The 24496-nt window shown below is 42.5% G+C and overlaps 1 protein-coding gene across 3 annotated transcripts in view; it reads left to right on the top strand.

The window, feature by feature from the left end:
- GALNT17 (polypeptide N-acetylgalactosaminyltransferase 17) overlaps positions 1-24496 on the top strand; it is a 439664-nt gene that overhangs the window by 398274 nt on the left and 16894 nt on the right. For all 3 annotated transcript variants that reach the window (XM_036074023.2, XM_036074021.2, XM_036074022.2), the window contains one exon: positions 13200-13295. In XM_036074023.2, the coding sequence (XP_035929916.1) occupies positions 13200-13295 (96 nt within the window). The remainder of the gene's footprint in view (positions 1-13199; positions 13296-24496) is intronic.

Raw genomic sequence — 24496 nt, forward strand, 5'->3', positions numbered from 1 at the left:
TCATTTTAGCCTCTCCTTATGAGGTAGAAGTATTATTTCCATTTTGTTGATCAAGAAGCTGAAACTTAAGGAGGGGGGGAAGATGGCGGAGGAGTAGGGGACCCTATTTCAACTGGTCCCTGGAATTGAGCTGGATATCTACCAGACCACTCTGAGCACCCACGAAACCAGCCTGAGATGTAAGAAGATCTGGATCTCTACAAACAGAGTATCGCAGGCGGTTGGTTTCGAGGTACAAAGCTGGGAGCCCTGATTCCGCGGGCAGATATCGGAGGATAAACGGCAGCGGGAGGGTGCCTGGCTGTGGCGATCCTACACCGCCGGTGAGTGACAGCCTCGCATGCTGCGGATGGGCACAGATCGCAGACCGGTAGCAGCAGGGAAAGGACTTTTAGGGCAGCCCCCGGGGCGGAAACCCAGAGCGGCAGGGTCGAGCTGGTGAACTGGGAGTGGCTGGCGGTTTTAGAAGCACAAAGGGCAGAGACGTGCCCCGACCTGGAGGCGAGGACTGGGGGCCCTGCGGAGGGGCGCACAACCCAGGACGCTGCAGTTTATAGCAGCACAGACAGAAACAGAGACAGTGTGGCCTGGAGAGCTCACTGAAGAACAGACTGCGGTCTCTCTGCTTTGAGGCAGAGGGTTGGAAACCGTCTCTTCTGCTCTGACTCACGGAAGAGACGCGGAAAGCTGCCAGAGAACAAAAGCCCCAAAAACTGATTCCCGCTGAGCCCATCCCCTGCCACAGGGGGCAGGGCAACTCCGCCCAAACAGGGTTGCCTGAGTAACAGCGCAGCAGGCCCCTCCCCCAGAAAACAGGCTGGGAAAACAAGAGGCCAGCAACCCTAAGGTCCCAAGAAGACAGGTGCATCTTGCTTGGGTTCTGGTCAATAACTTGGACTCTATACATTCCCTCAAACACCCATCAACAGAATGACTAGGAGGAGGAGCCCCCAAAATAGAAAAGACTCAGAGATTATGACTTATGCAGCAGATTTACAAATGGATGCAGATATAACCAAGATGTCAGAGATGGAATTCAGGCTAGCAATTGTGAAGACAATGGCTAGAAATGGAGAAATCAACTAATGGCAACATAGAGTCTCTAAGGGCAGAAATGAAAGGTGAATTGGCAGAACTTAAAAATGCTATCAATGAGATCCAATCCAATCTAGATAATCTAACAGCTAGGGTAACTGAGGCAGAAGAGCGAATAAGCGACCTGGAAGACAATATAATAGATAAAAAGGGAAAAGAGGAGGCCAGGGAAAAACAACTCAGAATCCATGAAAATAGAATCAGAGAAATAAGTGACACCATGAAGCGTTCCAATGTCAGAATAATTGGAATCCCGGAGGGAGTGGAGAGAGAGAGAGGACTAGAAGATGTATTTGAGCAAATCGTAGCTGAGAACTTCCCTAATCTCGGGAATGAAACAAACATTCGCATCCTAGAGGCAGAGAGGACACCTCCCAAGATCAAGGAAAACAGGCCAACACCACAGCATGTAATAGTAAAACTTGCAAATCTTAGAACCAAGGAAACCATCTTAAGGGCAGTTAGGGAGAAGAGATTCCTTATGTACAGAGGGAGGAACATCAGAATAATGTCAGACCTATCCACAGAGACCTGGCAAGCCAGAAAGGCCTGGCAAGACATATTCAGGGTACTAAATGAGAAGAACATGCAGCCAAGAATACTTTATCCAGCAAGGCTTTCATTTAGAATGGATGGAGAGATGCAGAGCTTCCACGACCGGCAGAAACTGAAAGAATATGTGACCACTAAGCCAGCCCTGCAAGAAATATTAAGGGGGGTTCTATAAAAGGAGAAAGACCCCAAGAGTGATCTACAACAGAAATTTACAGGGACAATCTATAAAAACAACATCTTCACAGGCAACGTGATGACAATTAATTCATATCTTTCAATAATCACTCTCAGCGTGAACGGCCTAAACGCTCCCATAAAACGGCACAGGGTTGCAGATTGGATAAAAAGACAGGACCCATCCATATGCTGCCTACAAGAGACTCATTTTGAACCTAAAGATACATCCAGACTGAAAGTGAAGGGATGGAGATCCATCTTCCATGCCAGCAGACTTCAAAAGAAAGCTGGGGTAGCAATTCTTTTATCAGACAAATTAGATTTTAAACTAAAGTCTGTAATTAGAGACACAGAAGGACACTCTATCATTCTCAAAGGGTCTATCCAACAAGAGGATCTAACAATTGTAAATATCTATGCCCCCAACATGGGAGCAGCCATCTACATAAACCAACTGTTAACCAAAATAAAGAGTCATTTTGATAACAATACGTTAATTGTAGGAGACCTCAATACTCCACTCTCAGCAATGGACAGATCATCTAAGCAGAAAATCAACAAGGAAACAAAAGCTTTGAATGATCCATTGGACCAGTTGGACCTCATAGATATTTACAGAACATTCCACCCTAAAACGACAGAATACTCATTCTTCTCGAGCGCACATGGAACTTTCTCCAGAATAGACCACATACTGGGCCACAAATCAGGTCTCAACCAATATCAAAAGATTGAGATTATTCCCTGCATATTCTCAGACCACAGTGCTTTAAAACTGGAACTCAATCACAAGAAAAAATTTGGCAGAAATGCAAACACTTGGAAGCTAAAGACCACTCTGCTCAAGAATGTTTGGGTCAACCAGGAAATGAAAGAAGAACTTAAACAATTCATGGAAATCAATGAGAACGAAAACACATTGGTCCAAAACCTATGGGATACTACAAAGGCGGTCCTAAGGGGGAAATACATAGCCATCCAAGCCTCACTCAAAAAAATAGAAAAAGCCCGAATTCACCAACTAACTCTACACCTTAAAGAACTAGAGAAAAAGCAACAAACAATGCCTAAGCCACACATTAGAAGAGAAATAATTAAAATTAGAGCAGAAATCAATGAATTAGAAACCAGAAACACAGTAGATCAGATCAACGAAACTAGAAGTTGGTTCTTTGAAAGAATTGATAAGATCGATAAACCACTGCCCAGACTTATCCAAAAGAAAAGAGAAAGGACCCAAATTAATAAAATTATGAATGAAAGGGGAGAGATCACGACTAACACCAAGGAAATAGAAACAATTATTAGAAATTATTATCAACAACTATATGCCAATACACTGAGCAATCTGGATGAAATGGAGGCCTTCCTGGAAACCCATAAGCTGCCAGGACTGAAACAGGAAGAAATTGACAACCTGAATAGGCCAATAACCAGTAACGAGATTGAAGCAGTGATCAAAAACCTCCCAAAAAACAAGAGTCCAGGGCTTGATGGATTCCCTGGGGAATTCTACCAAACATTCAAAGAAGAAATAATGCCTATTCTACTGAAGCTGTTTCAAAAAATAGAAACAGAAGGAAAACTTCCAAACTCATTCTATGAGGCCAGGATTACCTTAATCCCCAAACCAGGCAAAGACCCCATCAAAAAGGAGAATTTCAGACCAATATCCCTGATGAATATGGATTCCAAAATCCTCAACAAAATCCTAGCTAATAGGATCCAACAATACATTGAAAGGATCATCCACCACGACCAAGTGGGATTTATCCCCGGGATGCAAGGGTGGTTCAACATTCACAAATCAATCAATGTGATAGAACACATTAATAAGAGGAGGGAGAAGAACCATATGGTCCTCTCAGTTGATGCAGAAAAAGTTTGACAAAATACAACATCCTTTCCTGATTAAAACTCTTCAGAGTATAGGGATAGAGGGAACATTCCTCAAATTCATAAAATCCATCTATGAAAAACCCACAGCGAATATCATCCTCAATGGAGAAAAGCTGAGAGCCTTTCCCTTAAGATCAGGAACACATCAAGGATGCCCACTCTCACCGCTATTGTTCAACAGAGTATTAGAAGTCCTAGCAACAGCAATCAGACAACAAAAAGAAATAAAAGGTATTCAAATTGGCAAAGAAGTAGTCAAACTCTCTCTTTTCACAGATGACATGATACTTTATATGGAAAACCCAAAAGACTCCACCCCCCAAATTACTAGAACTCATACAGCAATTCAGTAATGTGGCAGGATACAAAATCAATGCACAGAAATCAGTTGCTTTCTTATACATTAACAATGCAACTGTAGAAAGAGAAATTAGAGAAACGATTCCATTTACAATAGCACCAAAAACCATAAGATATACCTCGGAATAAACCTAACCAAAGAGGTAAAGGATCTATACTCTAGGAACTACAGAACACTCATGAAAGAAATTGAAGAAGACACAGAAAGATGGAAAAATATTCCATGTTCATGGATCGGAAGAATAAACATTGTTAAAATGTCTATGCTACCCAGAGCAATCTATACCTTCAATGCCATCCCAATCAAAACTCCAATGACATTTTTCAAAGTGCTGGAACAAACAATCTTAAAATTTGTATGGAATCAGAAAAGACCCCGAATCACCAAGGAAATGTTGAAAAAGAAAAACAAAGCTGGGGGCATCACATTGCCCGATTTCAAGCTATATTACAAAGCTGTGATCACCAAGACAGCATGGTACTGGCACAAAAACAGACATACAGACCAATGGAACAGAATAGAGAACCCAGATATGGACCCTCAACTCTATTGTCAAATAATCTTTGACAAAGCAGGAAAAAACATGCAATGGAAAAAAGACAGTCTCTTCAATAAAAGGTGCTGGGAAAATTGGACAGCCACATGCAGAAGAATGAAACTCGGCCATTCTCTAACACCATTCACAAAGATAAACTCAAAGTGGATGAAAGACCTCAATGTGAGACAGGAATCCATCAAAATCCTAGAGGAGAACATAGGCAGTAACCTCTTTGACATCGCCCACAGCAACTTCTTTCAAGATACATCTCCAAAAGCTAGTGAAACAAAAGCAAAAATGAACTTTTGGGACTTCGTCAAGATAAAAAGCTTCTGCACAGCAAAGGAAACAGTCAACAAAACAAAGAGGCAACCCACAGAATGGGAGAAGATATTTGCAAATGACACTACAGATAAAGGGCTGGTATCCAAGATCTATAAAGAACTTCTCAAACTCAACACCCAAAAAACAAATAATCAAGTCAAAAAGTGGGCAGAAGATATGAAAAGACACTTCTCTGAAGAAGACATACAAATGGCTAACAGACACATGAAAAAATGTTCATCATTAGCCATCAGGGAAATCCAAATCAAAACCACATTGAGATACCACCTTACACCAGTTAGAATGGCAAAAATGGACAGGGAAAGAAACAACAAATGTTGGAGAGGTTGTGCAGAAAGGGGAGCCCTCTTACACTGTTGGTGGGAATGCAAGTTGGTACAGCCACTTTGGAAAACAGTGTGGAGGTTCCTCAAAAATTTAAAAATAGAGCTACCCTATGACCCAGCAATTGCACTCCTGGGTATTTACCCCAAAGACACAGACGTAGTGAAAAGAAGGGCCATATGCACCCCAATGTTCATAGCAGCAATGTCCGCAATAGCCAAACTGTGGAAAGAGCCAAGATGCCCTTCAACAGATGAATGGATAAAGAAGATGTGGTCCATATATACAATGGAATATTACTCAGCCATCAGAAAGGGTGAATACCCAACTTTTACATCAACATGGAAGGGACTGGAGGAGATTATGCTAAGTGAAATAAGTCAAGCAGAGAAAGTCAATTATCATATGGTTTCACTTATTTGTGGAACATAAGGAATAGCATGGAGGACATTAGGAGAAGGAAGGGAAAAATGGGGGGGGAATTGGAGGGAGAGATGAACCATGAGAGACTATGGACTCTGAGAAACAGGGTTTTAGGGGGGAGGGGGGATTGGTTAGCCCGGTGATGGGTATTAAGGAGGGCACATACTGCATGGAGCACTGGGTGTTATACGAAAACAATGGATCGTGGATCACCACATCAAAAACAAATGATGTATTGTATGGTGACTAACATAACATAATAAAATTAAAAAAAAAAAAAAGGAAGCTGAAACTTAGATGAAGTAAATAAATTACCTAAGGTCTCAGCCTGTAAGTCATGAAGCCAGCCTTGGATGTAGGCATTCTGATTTTCTAGATAATATGTACAGTTTGATGTATGGTCTTTACTCTCTGCATGTGTGTGTGCACATTTTTTAATATTCACATGTACATGCTTTTTATAAACATATCTATATCTATGTATTACTAAAGCCATGGTATCCACATGCATAATAATTTGAAATATTAATGCTCTACAAAGAATATTTTCCTGTGTCATTTCTGCAACATTAACAATGATTATATATAATGCTACCTTTGTGTATGCTGTGTTTTGCTTGAAAATATAGACATTTATGTTGTTTCCATTTTTAAAATATCATCAGCACCCCTGCTGAGAACATGGTTGTACATAAGCCTTGTTGCTTCCTTGCATTGTGTGTTTAGATGAGGAATCGTTGGCATAGAGTCAGGCCAGGGCACAGGCAGACAGCTGTGCTGGACCCAGTGGAGACACCCCACTAGCTGCAGCATTTGGGCTTCTTCCCAGGCCTGCCTGCGGCTGCCCTATGACAACCAGCCTGAAGCTAAGAAGGCTCTCTAAGACTTAGAGTGTTTCCTTTTTTTATAACTATGTATTTTCCTACTTTGTGCCTGATGCCTTTTATAGGAAGTAAATCAGCTGCCAGTTAAACCATGGGGGGTGTGGGCGAGGTGTCCCTCCTGAGCCGGAATCTGGAACGGGAAGCATGTGTCTTGCATGAGGGCAGTCTATATAATGATTAGGGACGTGTGAAGATTAGGGACCTGTGAAGGCTGAATCCACTGCACAGGTCTGTGGGGAAGATTTAGAACAGTAGCTGGTACCCAGCAGTGACTACTAACAGGTCCAAATTGCTTTGTCTTTTCTTGTTCCAAACAAAAGCATGGTCTGGGAGTTTTTGGGTTATCAAAGTAAGATCAAACAAAAGGAGTCCTCGAGAAATAACAGGCAGTGAATGGATTATTCGTAAGACAATTGGGGGAATTGCCTAGCTCTGTGGAGGAGAAAACAATTTGAATTCTTACAGCTCACCATATCCTGAAGTGTATTTCAGATGAACTATAGAGTTAAATGAAAGAAAAGAAACCATAATAGAACCATACGGAAATGCGTGTGCATCTGATCTCTGAAAGGGCCAGAGCTTTCTAAGAATGAAAGCCCTGGAAGAAAATGCAAAGGAAATGAATAATGGATCTCAGCTTATAAATATTAAAATAATCTATACATCAACTGAATAGAGAAACAGTATGTCAAACTAGAAGTATGTATGCCATAAATAGTGTAGATGAATGGATAATGCAATTAATATATCATGAGCTCTGTGAATTGATTTAAATTTTAATAATTAATTTAAATAAGAAAATAAAACATACCCAAAGAAAAATAAAGTACGAGAGGAAACACAAATCGTTGGAAAACACATGAAAAATTTTCATGGATTTCATCATCAAAGAAATTAAAATATGTCGTAAAATACTTGAGGTAGGGTTTTTTTTCTTCTACCAAATAAGCAAAGATTCACTTTTGGAATATATGTTGGCACTCTGCCAGCAAGATCTTGGTTATATGAAAAACCACAAATCCTCTGGTGAGAGTGTAAATTGAAACAAGATTTTTAAAAAGCAATTTGAACCACATGTATTAAAAGGCTTAATGATAGTCACACTTTCATCTCCACTCTTATCCCAAGCAAATAATATGAAATGAGGACAAAGATTTGAGAGTAATTGTTCATCTCAGTGACTTTTTTTTTTTTTTTGGACCAAAAATTTTGAATCTAACTTGAAGGTTAGTTAAATATACCGTATTAATAGTTTGAAGTATTTTGCAGCCATTTCAAAAGATGTGTACAAAACTTTAATGACTTGAGAAAAATGTTGATATAATTTTTTTTAAGATTTTATTTATTTATTTATTTGACAGAAAAAGAGAGAGAGAGCACAAGCAGGGGGAGTGGCAGGCAGAGGGAGAGGGAGAAGCAGGCTCCCCGCTAAGCAGGGAGCCTGATGCAGGGCTTGATCCCAGGACCCCTGGATCATGACCTGAGCCGAATGCAGAAGCTTAACTGACTGAGCCACCCAGGCGGCCCTGATATAATTCTTAAGAAGCAAAAACCCTGGGTGGTTTAGTCAGTTGAGCATCCAACTCTTGATTTCTGCTCAGGTCATGATCTCAGGGTTGTGAGATCAAGCCCTGTTTAGGGCTCTGCACTGGGCTTGGAACCTGCATGAGATTCTTTCTCACCCTCTCCCTCTGCCCCCCCCCCCCCCCGTGCGAGCACATACATGCACACACTCTCTCTCTCTTAAAAAAAAAAAAAGGATTATAAAATTGGATTGGCTACTATTTTAAATTGGAAGCAAGTAGGAAAATAGCAATGGGGAAGTGGAGTTGATAGTTGTAGTTACCTCTGGCAGTGAGACAGGCAGTCTTTCTGGTGGTACTTTGTTATGCTTTCCCAATTATTGCTGATGTTTATATGATAATATTATAATTAGAAAAAATAGTATTAAAAATCAAAGAATAAAAATGGGAAAATTCAAGAACATGGCAAGGGCACAGTTCCACAGGCTGTGCACTGAACAGCTCCAGGGCCTGCCATTCACATGAAGGACAGCGTAAATGACGTCTCTGGAGCTGAACAATGGGGTGGCCATGGAGTCAATATAGAGATCACGGTCTGATTTTTGGAGGGGAGAAGACTTTTGTTTTTGCAAATCTCTCTCTCTTTTTTAAGTAATAAATTCAATGCACACACTCTATAGATAATAAAAAGATGAAACAAAACTTATTCCAAATCCCAATTCCCAGATATGATCCATGTTAACATTTTAGGGCATTCGCTTCTATTACTCCTTCTCTGCTTGCTGAGTTCCATATGCTAAAATAGATTTCATATGGACTACAACATTAAATGAAAGAAATCAAACTAGTCAAATTCAGTTTGGTAACAAAATTTGCCATCATTTGGACAACTTTATTTCTAACACTCACTCCTACTGGTTCTTTTCACCACACCAGGCCCCCGAGCAGTGGGAAAAAGGAAGGCAGAGTGAATATCGTACTATATTTGCAATTTATATCCTTCGTTTTTCATGTACAATTCTGTTTGAGAGTCTTTCCCCAGGCCAATGAATATTTCTGGGTTTAATGTTCCTTGCTCTTTCCCAAGTTTTTAGCTTGCTTGTTTTTTGGCTTTAAAAAATCTTTCTAGTCATGTGAATTGTGTATGTCTTGTTCTTAATTGCATTATGGTAACCTCTGATGTTTTTTTGTTAGGTTTTTATTTAAATCGCAGTTAGCATACAATGTAATATTAGTTTCAGGTGCACAATTTAGTGATTCAGCACTTCCATACAATCCCGGGTGTTCATCATGACAAATGGTCCTTAACCCCAGTCACCTATTTCACCCCTCCCCCCACCCCTCTCTCCTCCAGTAACCATCAGTTTGTTCTCTATAGTCTGTTTCTTGGTTTGCCTCTCTCTGTTTTTTTCCTCTATGCTCATTTGTTTTGTTTCTTAAATTCCACATATGAGTGAAATCATCTGGTATTTGTCTTTCTCTGACTGACTGATTTTGCTCAGCATTATACTCTCTAGCTCCATACACATCATTGCAAATGGCAAGATTTCATTCCTTTTTGTGGATGAATAATATTTCATTGTATATATACCACATCTTCTTGATCCATTCATCAGTCAATGGACACTTGGGCTGTTTCCATAATTTGGCTATTTAGATAATACTGCTATAAATATCAGGGTGCATGTATCCCTTTGAATTTGTATTTTTGTATTCATTCGGTAAATACCTAGTAATGCAAAGATGCTCACCATCAGTCATCATCAGGGAAATACAGATCAAAACTACAATGAGCTATCACCTCACACCCATCAGAATGGCTAAAATCAACAACACAAGAAACAACAGGTGTTGGCGAAGTTGAGGAGCCCTCTTATGCTGTTGGCGGGAATGCAAGCTGGTTCAGCCACTGTGGAGGACAGTTTGGAGGTTCCTCAAAAAACTAAAAATAGATCTACCCTACGATCCAGCAGGGATTTTTTTTAAAAAATTCATCTCTGAGTCTCCATAATGAAGGGTCAAGTGGTATTAATACGAGAACATTAACACACTTTTTCCTGACTGCTTCATCGACTTCTCAGTCTTTGTTAACATTAACTGGGATTTTAGATGCAAACATTATTTTACTTTATTTACATTTCATACCTTTCAGAATAGCTTTTCAGTTAAATTCATTTCAGTGACAAAATTTATGATTCTTCAGACAATTATATTTTAATGCTTATAATGCTACTCGTTCTTTGTGCCACACGCAGACCCCAGCACAGTGGCAAAGCTAGGCAGGAACCTTTGAGCAGGTGTCAGTCCCAGTGTTTCTGCCTCACACAACAGTGATGGTGCCTACACCCACTTAGATAGGAAGTCATTTTCCCTTGATTTTTTTTCTTCGAGTTTTTATTTAAATTCTAGTTAGTTAACATACAGTGCAATATTGGTTTCAGGAATAGAATTCAGTGATTCATCACTTACATACAACACCCAGTGCTCATCATAACAAGTGCCCTCCTTAATACCCATCACCATCTAACCCATCCCCCACCTACCTCCCCCCATCAACCCTCAGTTTGTTCTCTATCGTTAAATCTCTTATCGTTAAATCTCTAACGTTAAATCTCCCTCTCTCTTTTCCCCCTCCCCTATGTTCATCTGTTTTGTTTCTTAAATTCCACAGATGAGTGAAATCATATGGTATTTTTCTTTCTCTGACTGACTTATTTCACTTAACATAATACACTCAAGCTCCCATCCGTGTCTTTGCAAATGGCAAGATTTTGTTCTTTTTGATGGCTGAGTAAATACCACATCTTCTTTATCCATTCATCAGTCGATGGACACTTGGACTGCTCCCACAGTGTGGTTATTGCTGATGATGCTGCTATAAACATCGGGGTGCATGTACCCCTTTGAATCTGTATTTTTGTGTCTTTGGGTAAATACCTAGTAGTGCAATTGCTGGGTCATAGGGTAGTTCTATTTTTTAACTTTTTGAGGAACCTCCAGACTGTTCTCCAGGGTGGCTGCACCAGTTTGCATGCCCACCAGCAATGCAGGAGGGCTCCCCTTCCTCTGCATCTTCACTAACACTTGTTGTTTCTTGTGTTATTAATTTTAGCCATTCTGATGGGTATGAGGTGATATCTCATAGCTTTGATTTGTAGTTCCCTGATGATGAGTGATACTGAGCATCTTTTCATGTGTCTGTTGGCCATCTGGATGTCTTCTTTGGAAAAATGTCTATTTGTGTCTTCTACCCATTTTTTAACTGGATCATTTGTTTTTTGTTTCCCTTGATTTTTAAATGTTTATTTACCTCTATTAGCTGGACTCTATTAAAATAATAAAAAATATTAAAATAATAAAATAAAATAAAATGTGGATACTTGATATCTTGACTCTCCCATGTATGAGATAATCGCTTTTCCACATGTAAAAGCAACTCGGTGTGCACAAAAACATTCACCCCCAAACCTTTTGCTTACATTCCATGGTTGACTCATATTGTCCTTGTGGCCTGAAGACCCCTAGTTTGGTTTTATTCATCTTTTTTTCTTTTACTGTTACTTATGTGAAAGACAATACACATATGCATAAAGCATACATGTGTAGCATAATAATAATAATATAAAGCAAAAAACTACCTGGATAAAAACTAGAACATTTCCAGCAATATTTCCACTTACCCTTGGCTTACAAGTCCCTCTTCTTAGTGTCTGAACCTGCAGATGGGGTGAGGATGCTCTCCTTGCTGTCCTGGCAAACTCAGTATCGTACTAGCTCTCCTTTTGTCTAACTCTCCAGACCATGGACTATTTCAGGGCAGGGACTGTTTTGTTTATCTCTGCGTTCCTTAAACTTAGCACAGTCCCGGGCATGTAGCAGGCCCTCCATAAATATTAAGTTCCTGAATAATAGATCTATTTGCATAAACATTAGAAACAAAATTTAAAAGCCTGGCATTCTGAAATCATTATATGGAACGAATATGCCATAAAAACAATGTCCTTAATATATAAAGAGCTCTTATAAATCTACAGTAAAACCACTTGAGATCCCAGTGGGGAAATAAACAGATAATTCTCAAAAAGGGAAATAATTGCTAAACATGAAACATTCCAATTTATTATTAGTTGTAAATTCATAAAAGCAAGATGTGTTTCTTCACCTCTTAACACAATATTTTTTATTACCTGTAATTTTTATTTTATACTTATTTTAAAAGCTTCATTGGGCTTCATTAGGCACATTTTATCATGTTGCTGTTGTACAGACATAAAAAGGAAATATAAGCAAAGTACATTGGTAGAGGTATTTCTAAGATTTCATTGCTTTCAACATCTTAACTTGCCTGAATTACTTTTTGACTCAAAAGTTGTTTGAATTTTTCCATGTAATTTATCCTTTGCATCATTGAAAGCATTAACAATGAGCATTTCCTCAAAACATCTAAGAAAGAACTAAAATATGGTGCGGGGCTCCTAAGGTGGCTTTACAGTTCCTTGGAGATCACTTGCTTGGGACTCGTTGTGAAACATGTCTGATTCATCACTTCTACCCCTCTGCACAAATTTTTGGAAACTTGGGTTAAAAACAGTACTCCACCACTTTCTTTAGAATTTTTCTTCCGAGCAGCTTTCTTTATTTTTTCTCCTCCAGCTTTATTGAGATGTAATTGACATATAACGTAAGTCATTAGACTTCAGAAGCTGACCTATGATTCCCGGGGTGATTAAAACCCACGTTGGTGTCGAGGCCCACTTTGGATAACCAGTGGGTAACTAGTGTGTACCTATGTCCAAACATTCCCTGAGCCCCTCTTTTGTGCTGGGGTAGCTGTGTGTAAGCAGAGGCTGGAGGTGTCCCAGGCAGAGGGCTGGTGCCCACACCATCCATTGAAGGACTTGGTCTTTCTTGCGAAAATGATCACCTCACAAATTTGAGCCTTGGTCCTTACATGGCGGGGGGGTCATGTGGCCTTTGCATCGAGAAGCTGGGGCCAAGGCATGGTGGGACAAGGGTTGGGTAGCAGAAGTTCCAGCCCATGAGCTCTGATGGGGGTATCTTGCCTATTTCCACAGCTTCGAAACAACAAGGCGAAAGACGTCTGCTTGGACCAGGGGCCACTGGAGAACCACACAGCAATACTGTACCCGTGCCATGGCTGGGGGCCCCAGGTAGGAGCCCATCTCTGACCAGGAAGAGAGTAAAAGCACCAGGGATTCGTGGGACTTGCAGTGACGTCTGCTGTCCCTTATTTGTAGCTGTTACGTGTTCTGAAATGTTAAGAAGGTGGGGGGCTTTCTGGTTGTTTCCATATAACACTTGGGGAAAGATTCATGAGTGTTTGCATTGGCACAGATATTAAGGGGACCAATGGGCACATTGCATACTGAATAGAGAATGTGAATAAATTGCGGAGTCATTTGCAAATAGGCGAGTGTACATGTGCATACATTGCAGTTATAATCAAATATGCCTGAAGAAATAGCCGATTTCCTCATGAGAACATGCTCGACACGCTCATCCTGAAAGGTCGCCAGCAGGTGGGTAGGAAGTATGACCGGGTCTGTAAGCACCGGCACAAGAGCCCAGGGCTGACTCTGTAGGAGGAGCGTGCTTGCAGTGACATTTCAGAGAACACACGTGTTCTCCGGTCTCTCGGGAGAATGCACAAGATAACCCAAAAAGGGCAGAACGACCAACCAACAAAGTAAAAACCGAGCCTGGTAAATGAATTTCCTTTGGCAACTTCGTGCTAACCCAAGGTGCGTGCGTGTGTACATGCGCATAAAGACCTTAGCCGAAAGTCTCTACGATTGGGAGAACACATATCCAAAAATGTCATTAGATGTGACATTCATAAAAAATTTAAAACATTTTTTTGTGTCAACTCATAGTAATAAAAGGCCGGCTACAGCTGGGAAAAACCTTTATAATTCAATCCCAGAGGAGCACCAGACAGGTGACCCTAAGCCAGACTTACCAGTTCTCTCTCTGGGTCTCAGCTGGCTCATCTGTAAGAGGAAGACACTGGACAAAATGCCCCATAAGCACCCTTGGTCTTGCTCATGTTCTGTGAACACACACATTCAGTGGCAAATCCACACTCATCGGTCACGAGTACACACACACGTGCATTCATAAAGGCTCGTGGGTTTTCTTAGTTGTGGTAGTTTTGCTTCCCACGAAGCCAATACCTAGAAAGAGAATTGCATTCTCTACTATCACAGCAGGTGGTTCTGAGGGTCCAGGCCCTCAGCCTCCCTTCAGTGTGTGACAGGTCCTCTGAGGTGGATAATAGGTACTGTGGAAGGGGTCAAATCCTGTGCTCCTTTGGTCCCTGCAGCCCCTCTGGGAGGTAGACCCACAGCATGGAGAAACTGAGGCACGGGGGGGCCAGTGCTGGTGAGCAAAGCAGACTAGAATTCAGGCCCTCCAGCATGACCAAAGCGCTTTAAATTCAAACCCAACCCATGTACTTCAAGATGATTTACCGGACCCTACAACCCACAATTGGCCAAAAGTGCCCTTGGGGAGCAGGAGAAGGATGGGGAAGCCTAGACCTGCTCCACTTCCTGATGGGTCTCCACAGGGAAGTGGGGCATTTGCACTAAAGGCAGTAGGGTCTAAAGAATCCAGGGAGTGTCTTTTTTTTTTTTTTTTTTTTTGAAGATTTTATTTATTTATTTGAGAGAGAGAGTGAGAGAGAGCACAAGCAAGGAGGAGAGTGAGAAGCAGGCTCCCCGCTGAGCAGGGAGCCCGACTCAGGGCTCGATCCCAGGATCGTGGGATCATGACCTGAGCCAAAAGCAGACGCTTAACTGACTGAGCCACCCAGGTGCCCCCAGAGTGTCTTTATTCATTTATTCATTCACTCAGCGAGTTCTGTCTTGATCACTTGCTTCAGACGCTGGTCATGAGTATATGTGGCAACGGACAAGATATAGTCCCTGCTCTCAGATGGTTTGCACTTGAGGAAAGAGACAAGTAAAGAGGCAGGAAAATCTACAGCATAGTAAGTGTGGAAAGAGCAAGATAGCTGGAGTGTCAGTCGACAGAAGGTGGCCCAGTTTGGCTGGTGCCCAATGCAAGAGGGAAGGACCGGCCAAGAGATAAGGCAGAAGGGGATGGAGAGGCGGATCTCCCAAGGCCTGATAAGGCAGTCAGGCCCCAAGGCACTGGTCCTTGCCTTCAGTGTGTAGCCGAATGCCCTGGAAGGCTTGTGAAAGCACCACCTTCTGGGCCCCAGGCCCAGAGCTTCTGAATCGGGGCCTGGGGTGGGAGCTGAGATTTCGCATTTCCAGCAAGTTCCCAGATGATGCCAGGATGCTGGCCTGAGAGGTTTGGGACTTGACACTAGAGAACCACGGGGAGGATGATATGCTTAGATCAGGCTTAGTTTGAACTCCTGGAGGAGTGCAGAGAGGGTTGGAGGCTGAGGAGACATCCTGGCCTTCGGCCCCTGCTGACTTTCCAGCTTTTCCAGCACACGGTCTGTGATCATTGTTCGGGGAGATACGAGGAGGGGCTTATACTTAACTCCCAGGTTTCTGTGTCCAGTGCTCTGAATAGGTAACATTTGAACTAAGTACTTAGTAACCGTGGCGTCATAGACACCAGCGTATTTAGATATCCTCATAATCAAAACCTGGCCTGTGAAGCTGACCTTGGGAATGCGAAAGGGAACAAAGCTGGTCTAAAGAATGACTCTCGGACATCTGAGGGCTTCCCCATATGGCTCCAAGCAGTGGCTTTTTACCTGGGTGATTCTGGGGAAGGTTTTCTAAGCCACTTGGGATATTCTCAGCTGAATCTAAGGACCAGCACATTGAAGTGGCTCCATCTGCCTTCTGTGGTCCTGTGACATCTCCCCCAGGGCCCTCTGCCCTTTCCTTTTGCCCCGGCCACTCAGAACGCCCACTAGCGCCCTTGTGAAGCTCCCAGCTCCGTGACAGACCCCTGTGAACTTGACCTTCCTCACCCTTCTGTCCAGAGCCTTCACTGGTCTGGTGTCCCCTGCCTCAGAGTCCCACCGGTCACCTGCTAAACAGATCCAGCCTGCAGATGGCCACCTGTCAGCTCCCTGTCCACACCGGAGCCAGCCAGCAGGCTCTTCTCTCCTCCGTGGCTTACACAGCCGACGACCAGCGCCTTTGGTGGGAAATAATGAATTCATCTTTCACCGGGTCCACCTGCGTGCAGAGCTTTTCCAGATGAATGCTCCTGCCATTTAGTTGATGATGGAATGGCAAACCAAAGTAGGCGGCTCACTGCTCCCCGCCAACTCTGGGATGAATACCTATGAGTGGGCCCTGGTTGTTTCCCATCAGCTGATTTTTTTTTAAGTAAGTCTAATGTTGTTTTCTATTCTACCACATGTTCTGAATTAAGAAGGCACCCTTGGTACCTCTCTGCAGCTGCTAGGCTGTTCCCTCCCCCCTTCCAGAGCCATTCCCTCCGTGCTAGGAGTGAGCCCCCCCACCCCACCCCACCCCAGTCACGTGCCTTGGCATCTTTCTGAACCGCTTCGGAAAGTGCTGTGGGCAAACAGAGACTGAATCAAAGCTCCCGTTAACAAGGCAACTCCCAGAAGAAGGAGTTGGTGTTCCACGGACATTGTTAGCTTAATTAATGGACTCTCTGTTGTAATTTATTATCAAACAGCAATTAAACGGAGATAAAATAAGCACCGAGGAGGGTAATTTCCTGTCTTGCAACATGCGTTTGTCAACAAAATGGAAACGGTTCCTCACCCTGCGTTGAGCCCGCTCGCTCGCAAGTGTCTATCGGCGAGCCAGTGACCAGCCTTGCCCTTGCCTGGTTACTAATTTGGATGAGACACGTACCCTTTTCTTTTTCGAGCCTAAGTTTTATTTAAAAATAGGAAGTCAGAGATGCAGCAACAGCCTTTGAGGCCAGCTTGAGCTCATTTAGAACGGGGGTCTTGTCTCAGGAGAGCCAAGGCTCCCCCACCCCACTGGGGGAGCGGCAGGCGGGTCTCCGAGCTGGAGCGGTCCGTGGCGTTCTGGTTTTAGTAACGCGTTCCATCCTCTCAGGTGGGGAGCAACCCTCCCCCAGTGCAGACAATGAGATGCAAGTAGTGCCATGACACTTTTTAAATGAAAGTCCCGTGACTCCTGGACGTGAATTCTGGGCTGTGACATCTGGTGCATTGTGGGGAGCGTATGTCCCTCGCTGGAGCCCCCATATGTTCGCTAGCCCACAGCAAGGCCTGGTGGAAGGACTTGAAGCAAGCATGGACACAGCGCTGGGCAAGACGTAAGAGCGAAGGCGTGGAGGTCGTGGGGGTGGCAGCGAACAGCGTGTTGGAGGGACAGTGACACAGTTGGCAGAGCCAAGTGGCTCAGGCCAGCCAGTAGGGTCCGAGTGTTGAGAGCCCTGGGTGCCAGGATGCGGGGCCGGGGCTCACCACCCAGCATCTCGGGTGTGGTCCCCAGAACCGTGAGCCCCCGGCCATGCATGACAAGTACTGGCGGATCCCTGAGTCCAACCCCAGACCTACCTGAAGACGGGGCCTGGGAATCTGCATTGTCTCTGAGTGTTTTCCTTTTTCAATCAATACCATCGATTGAGCACCTATTAGGGGCAAGGCTTCATGTTAGACTTACAGGTAGTGGTCAGGTGTCTGCATCTGCCCCAGACTATGCCTACTCTCCCAACCTAATTCTTTTTTTTTTTTTTAAGATTTTACTTATTTATTTGAGAGAGAGAGAGAGCATAAGCAGAGGGGAGAGGGAGAAGCGGACTCCCCGCTGAGCGGAAGCCTGACTTGGGGCCCCATCCCAGGACCCCAGGATCATGACCCAAGCCAAAGGCAGACGCTTAACCAACTGAGCCACCCAGGTGCCCCCAACCTAATTCTATTTTTAATTTATCATACTATTTCAGCTTTTATATAATTGGGTTTTTTTTTTTTCATTTTTAAGGTAAATTCATTCTTGTTAATAGAGTTTTGCAAGTTTTAACAAACACACACCGTCAAGTTAACCCCACTGCAATCAAGATCTAGAGAAGTTCTGCCATCCTCCAAACTTCCCTTGAACCCCTTCGTAGTTAATCTGCCCCCAAATTTGAGGCCTAACCTAACTGGGAGTGTTCACGGAACCACGTACCAGCCACAGTTCTGACGCGGGTTCCTCCCCACGCCAAGGACCACAGCTTCTCAGCAACCCATGCCTTGTCAGCACAAGCAGGCGGTCCTGGGACATTCGAGGAGCGCTGAGTGAAACAGTTCCTAGCTGTGGGGGGACGTTCCAGGAGGTGTGTATCATGGAGAGGGGTGTCAGGCTCTCCCCAGGAGGACCTGTGTGATTCGCTGGGCGCCAGGGACATATCAGAGGTCTCTCTTCTGTTTGTCCTTCTGTCAATACATTTCATTCTTCCTCTCCCTTCTCTTCGGAGAAGCTCCTATTCCTTAGCTTCAGTTAATTCATCACCCGAATGACAGATGAGAATTCTTTCATCCTGTAATTAAATTTAATCTGATCTTGGACTTATTCTTTGATGGCTTCATCGTTTCAGCGATACATCATCCAAACACCTTGTCACGATGATGCATTGTGCCAATAAAACGCTGGTGCCCCACCAGAGTGACAGGGCCCCACAGCTATTAGCATGGGGAAGGCGCTCAGAAAATGCAGGAGGTGATGACATCCAGCAGCCTCTTGGCTTCCAGACAAAGTCAGGGGATGGAGCCGTTGAGAGCACTTTGGAGTTAATGCCCAAGGAAAGATGGCTTTCTGGAGACGGCCTCCTGCCCTGGGTAAGAAGCAGACCTAGGAATCCCTTTCAATTCCTGGAGAGCAGAACGAGGTCAAAGCAGGGGAGCTTGAGACCTTGTGGGAGAATAGGGTTGGAGGAGCGAGGGCAGGTACTTTTCACATTAGGGAAACCTACAGAGACCAAAGAGAGAGGACGAGAAGCGGGAGAGAAAACCCTGGTGCTGTTTGCCACGTCTGGAGTGGGACACCACGGAGGCTCTTACTGCTCACGTCCAGCCCCCATCTCCCATGCAGTGTTTCTAAAACCCTCCCCCTGCATTCCAGTGCAACACTTATAAATTCATTTTGTCTCGTTGCAGATAGCAGGAATATTAAGCGCCTTTTTTTATTGTTCCTCTGACTCATCTCTCAAAATCCTCAAAATGCTTCTGAGTTTATTATTTCCAGATTGTTAGTTCCTGCCTCCCGGGCCCTGCCTCCAGCTAGCCTTTGTGAGCATCCCTGGTGCCCACCTTCTCCACAGACCTTCACGAGGAGCAGGGTTCCTACCTTTCCACTTCCTGACAGTTTCCCGAGCCTTCAGGGGACCCGAGCCTCATCCTCTGCCATCTGCTCTGCTTCCCTGTTTTATTTCCAATCCCCAGTTCACTCTTTCTAATTATCCCTGACGAGTAGGTCCCATGCTCCACACACAGGGAACAGGAATGCCCGATTTCCTAAGTGGCATTCAGAATGAAAAGCACATGTACTTGATCTTGCTTAAGGAGGACTCCAGGTTGAGGAGGAATTACTGTATTGCTCTCTTGCCAGAATGGGGTGATGGACTATTCTCTCCAAAAAATCAGAATCATAGTCATAAATTGTTTTCCAGTAGAGATTCTTAGTTAAAAGTTTCATGTCTCCTTAGAAGTTCGGTGGATTGTTTTCTCCAGACAGAAAAAGCGAGCCAGGCAGACTTTGTGTTAATGTTGGGTTTGGAATAAGGAACTCAGACTGAACAGTGGGGTGGTGGACGCCTTATCAGCTGAACCTCTCTACCTTGCCCAGAGCTGTTAAATTCAAAGCGAGTCACTGCTAGCTAATCTTTTCCTTTTCTACTAAAGATGCAACAGCTTTGCGATGAGTTTGAAAAAAAAATTTAAATCATCCATAATCCCACCACCCTAAAACAACTATTATCATTTCTGAGGCTTGCTTCTAGCCTTTATTTTTTTCAAAGAAGTATTTTGATTTCTTAGGTTGTTTTCAAATCACTGAATTAACAACATCACTGCTTCTGAAGGACAGGAAGGGGACAATGAAACCTGCTGGTGAAAAGGTATTTAGTGCCTCAGGGCTAACAGCTGCAGCAGAGAAAGAGGAGGCCACTAGACTAATAGCCTCACGCCCTGACCATTTAGTTCAGAGAGTTTCCGTGTTTCTTTGGCACAGTGGGCCTGTAGAGGGGTTATTTGCAAAGACATTGCTTGTTTGACATGGAGAGGGTCTGGAATGTGGCCAGTCAGAATTAAGGGCAGATCCTAAAGAGTTTAGGGCTAGTGGAGTTCTGGCCATTGGTCTGGGCCTCAGAAGGCTGGGTTCCCATCAGAGAAGGCCAGAGGAAGGCCAAATGTCAGTAGCAGAATGTTCTAGACCATTCTCACTGTACCACCTGCCTGGCTTAGAAAGTAGGGGTTGTGCAAAGTGCCGGGTTTGAGACAACTTGCTGGAATTCCACCCACATGGGGACCACCAAGGTTGCCATGTATTCACTGACACTGGTTCTAGAAAGGTGTGAAGGCCTTCCTCAAATTGCTCTGTGATGTGGTTTCAATGCCAGCCCCTTTCCTGAGAATGCTGCACTGCATGGCCTCCTAGATTCTTCCTGCAGTGACAGGGGTTGAGGGTCAGTGACGGGGCCTGCTTTCGAGGGACTCCTATCAATCCTCTTGACTGCCTGATCCTGCTTCCAAAAGACTAGGTTCATGTCTGTGAATTGCCTGCAGGACCTGAATCTGGTGCCCCTTTATGGAAATTTAAATGTCAACCAGCCAAAGGTTGAAGGCGAATCATAAGAAGCCTTGCAGGAAGGCTATGTACACAAGGACATGAGTTCTCGTCAGCTTGGGCTCCATATCCCACACTTAAATAGTTGGTTTGGCCATGCACAGGACAGGAAGTGTCAACTGCAGTGGGGGGGGGGGGAGTGGAGAGACATATGGTCAGCCAAAGTCCCACCCTAGCACTCCAGATACTTTTTCATGGCATTCTCTGTTGGGATGGAGCTCCTGATATACCGCCAAAGTGGGCCAGGAGCTAACCAGAGCCATGCATGGCTAACTGAAGGTCTCTGGTCCCTGCATCTTAGTGAGACTAGAAATCAGGAAAGGACACTTCACATACATCATGGACCAGAGTTAATTCTTCTGTGATGATGCTAAGAGGTAACTTTTTGTATGTGGCTGACTCATAAGTGAAACACATCTCAGCTCCCTTGTTTACTAGCTATGACCTTGGGCAAACACTCAAGTTCCTTGTACTTCAGTTCCCTTCTCTGTAATGTAAATATAATGATAGTATATACCTCATAAAGATACTGTGTCAGTTAAACAAGCTAATCCATGCAAAGTCCTTAGACAAAGTCCATGGCACATATCATATAGAAATGATGTCCCTGGTGCTGACTACGGGACCTTGGGAAGGCTTCAGTTTTCCAAGAAAGATTCAGTTAGGTTCTACTTCTACAAGGTTCTACTTCCTGAGGCTATTAAAAAAAAAACAATAATGAAGATCAGTGAAAACTTGAATACATTCAGGCACTTTGAGCACCTCAAGTCTTCATAGAACTTGCAAGGGGAAGATTGGACCAGTGATATAAAACCAGTTTTCTGGTTCTGGAACACATGAGCTTTCTGTCATTCAGCTAGTCTTCCAGCTTGGTTCAGTTCTTTAAGGAAATGTTGCCTGGAAAGCAAGTTACTTGGAAAGACAGATGGGACATGGAGGCTCCTACCATCTAGGAATTCATAGTTAATTAAGATATTATTGTATAAAATAGCCTGGTGATTGGTTGAGTCCAACCACTGATTTTTTTTTTTTACTTATCAAATTAATTTTTGTAAGCTTCATCTTGATATTATGCAATTTATGACACATTTTTTTCTAATTTGTCTAATCTTCAGACCAACCCAACAAAATAAATACAGATATGGTTTTCCTGATGGGCAAAACACCATATTTCAGAATATGTAATATATTGTAGTCTTATGCTGTTCTTCATTCTTATATTTCTTGATTAATTGCCTCCTTTACAAGACACCAAAATATCTGAATCTCAGACATCTTCTCCCTGGAATTCCACAACATCTTGTTGACAAAATTTCATTGTTTCTTGCATTGTTTCTGAGAGGCCTTCTATTGTTCCCATTTTAAAGATGGGGAAACTAAGTCTCCAGGACTAAAGAGGCTGGAACACAGAGCATGAGGTGAGGAGTGACCAAAGGTGAGGCCAGATCAATAGGCAGGAGGCAAATAATGTACAGCTCTATAGGAATGTTAAGGAGCTTGGGCTTTATGCCAGCCCCCATAGGAAGCCATTGAAATATTGAAAGCCTTTTAAAATAGAAGGTTGGGGTACGGTCTGATTTATATTTAGGAAGCAATCACTTGGGATTGGTTTGAGGAATGGATTGGAGGGGTCTTAAGCTAGAGGCAAGAACTTCAGTTATAACACTGGTATGATTATCTTGTCAAAAGTCAGTCACCTAAACTTGAGTAGTGACCATTGGGATAGTAAGAAGTAGACAAATTTAAAATGTGATTAGGGATAAAATTAGACTCATACTTGACACTATACACAAGCTTAAATGCCAAATGAATTAAGAATCTAAATGTAAAATATGAAACTGTACACATACTAGAAAAATAATGGGTGAATTCCTCTCTAACTCTGATCTAGGGGAAGACTTTTAACTAAAACTCAAAATCCAGAGACAATAATAGATTGATGTATTTGACTACATTAAAATTTTTTAAAACTTGCATGGTGATACAATACCATAAACACAGTCAAAGACACCTGACAACCAAGGAGAAAATATTTGTAACATATGCCACCAGGGATAATTTTCCTGTTGTATAAAAGATGCTTAAAAATTGAACAAAGGACTAAAAATCTGATAGAAAAATAGGAAAAAGACACAAGCAAACAAGTTGTCCCCCCACCAAAAAAACATATATGTGTGTGTGTGTATGTATATATATATCTTTTAAATATATGAAAAATGTTCAAACTCATTCATAATTGGGGAAATTCAAAGCAAAATAACACTGAGAAGCCATTTTCCTCACCTATCATATTTGCAAAAATTAAAAAATTTGACAATATACTCTGTTATCAAGGTTCTGAAGAAATAGCCGATCTCCTAGATTCCTGGTAGAAATGCAGATTGGTACCATTTTTTGGAGGGGAGTTTGGCAATACTTAACAAAGCTACAATATGCTTATTTTCTGACCCAGCAATCCATTTCCAGAAGTCTACTCTGATTTCCAACAATATGAAAATGGTGTGCATTACAGCATTATTTACAATTGCAAAATATTAGAAACTAGTTTAATGCCTATTGATAGGAGAGTGGTTGAATGAGCAGTGGATAGCATGTAGCTATACAAAATAACATGGGCAATCTCTATGTACCGATACAGAGTGATTTTCGCATATTGTTAGGTGAAAAAGGCAAAGTACAAAAGAAGATGCATAGTATGCTAACCTTTATTTAAGACAAATGGCCATTTAAAAATAAATACCTGTATCTGCTCATCTACACAAGAGATTCAGGAAGGATAAATCAGAAACTAATGGGATTGGTTACCTACTAGAGGTGCATGAGAATGGGATGATGGAATGTGGAAATGGGGGCAGATAAAAGGAATAAAAGGGGAGTGACACTTGTCTCTTGGTGCACCTTTATATCAAGTTCTGACTCTCAGAACCATGGTGATATTTCAAATGTCTGGGAAAGAATAATAAATTCAACTAGAATGTGGAGAAGAGGACCCACAATGGGATACAAACAGTAAAAAAAAAATAATAATAACCTAACTAAACAAATACAACTACACTGATAGGGAAGAATAGCACCAATCTAAGTAACTTTGGAACAGTTTGGACAATTTTGACTGGATTCTAGAAAAAAAAAAAAAAAAACATTGCAAATACTGCATTCTAGTAAGTAAGCTTGTTTTCTACAGCAGTCTGGATTAACAATTCTGAAACTACTGTATGAATATACTAGGATTGAACAAGTAAGTATATAAAGTGTGGATATTGGGAACCAGGTCTCTTGTTGGAGAAAGAGGTTATAAATAAGGAAAGAGGTATGGCTAGAATGAATGGATGTTGGATTGCAATGTGAGGGATCAGGATGAATTTATTTTATATGTATAAATAAAAATATATATATATATATATAACATATATATAATATATATATAAATAGAGATGTAGAAATAAATTTATAGAAAATATAGAAAGAAAAACAAATGTGTGTATGGATTGGTGTACATACATATATTTCCTAGCTCTGGGACAGCCTAGAAGCAATAAAACCCAGTAGCATTGATGGGGCACCTGGGTGGCTCAGTCCTTAAGCGT

This window comes from Halichoerus grypus, chromosome 6 (genome assembly GCF_964656455.1).
Source record: "Halichoerus grypus chromosome 6, mHalGry1.hap1.1, whole genome shotgun sequence".
Lineage (NCBI taxonomy): Eukaryota > Metazoa > Chordata > Mammalia > Carnivora > Phocidae > Halichoerus > Halichoerus grypus.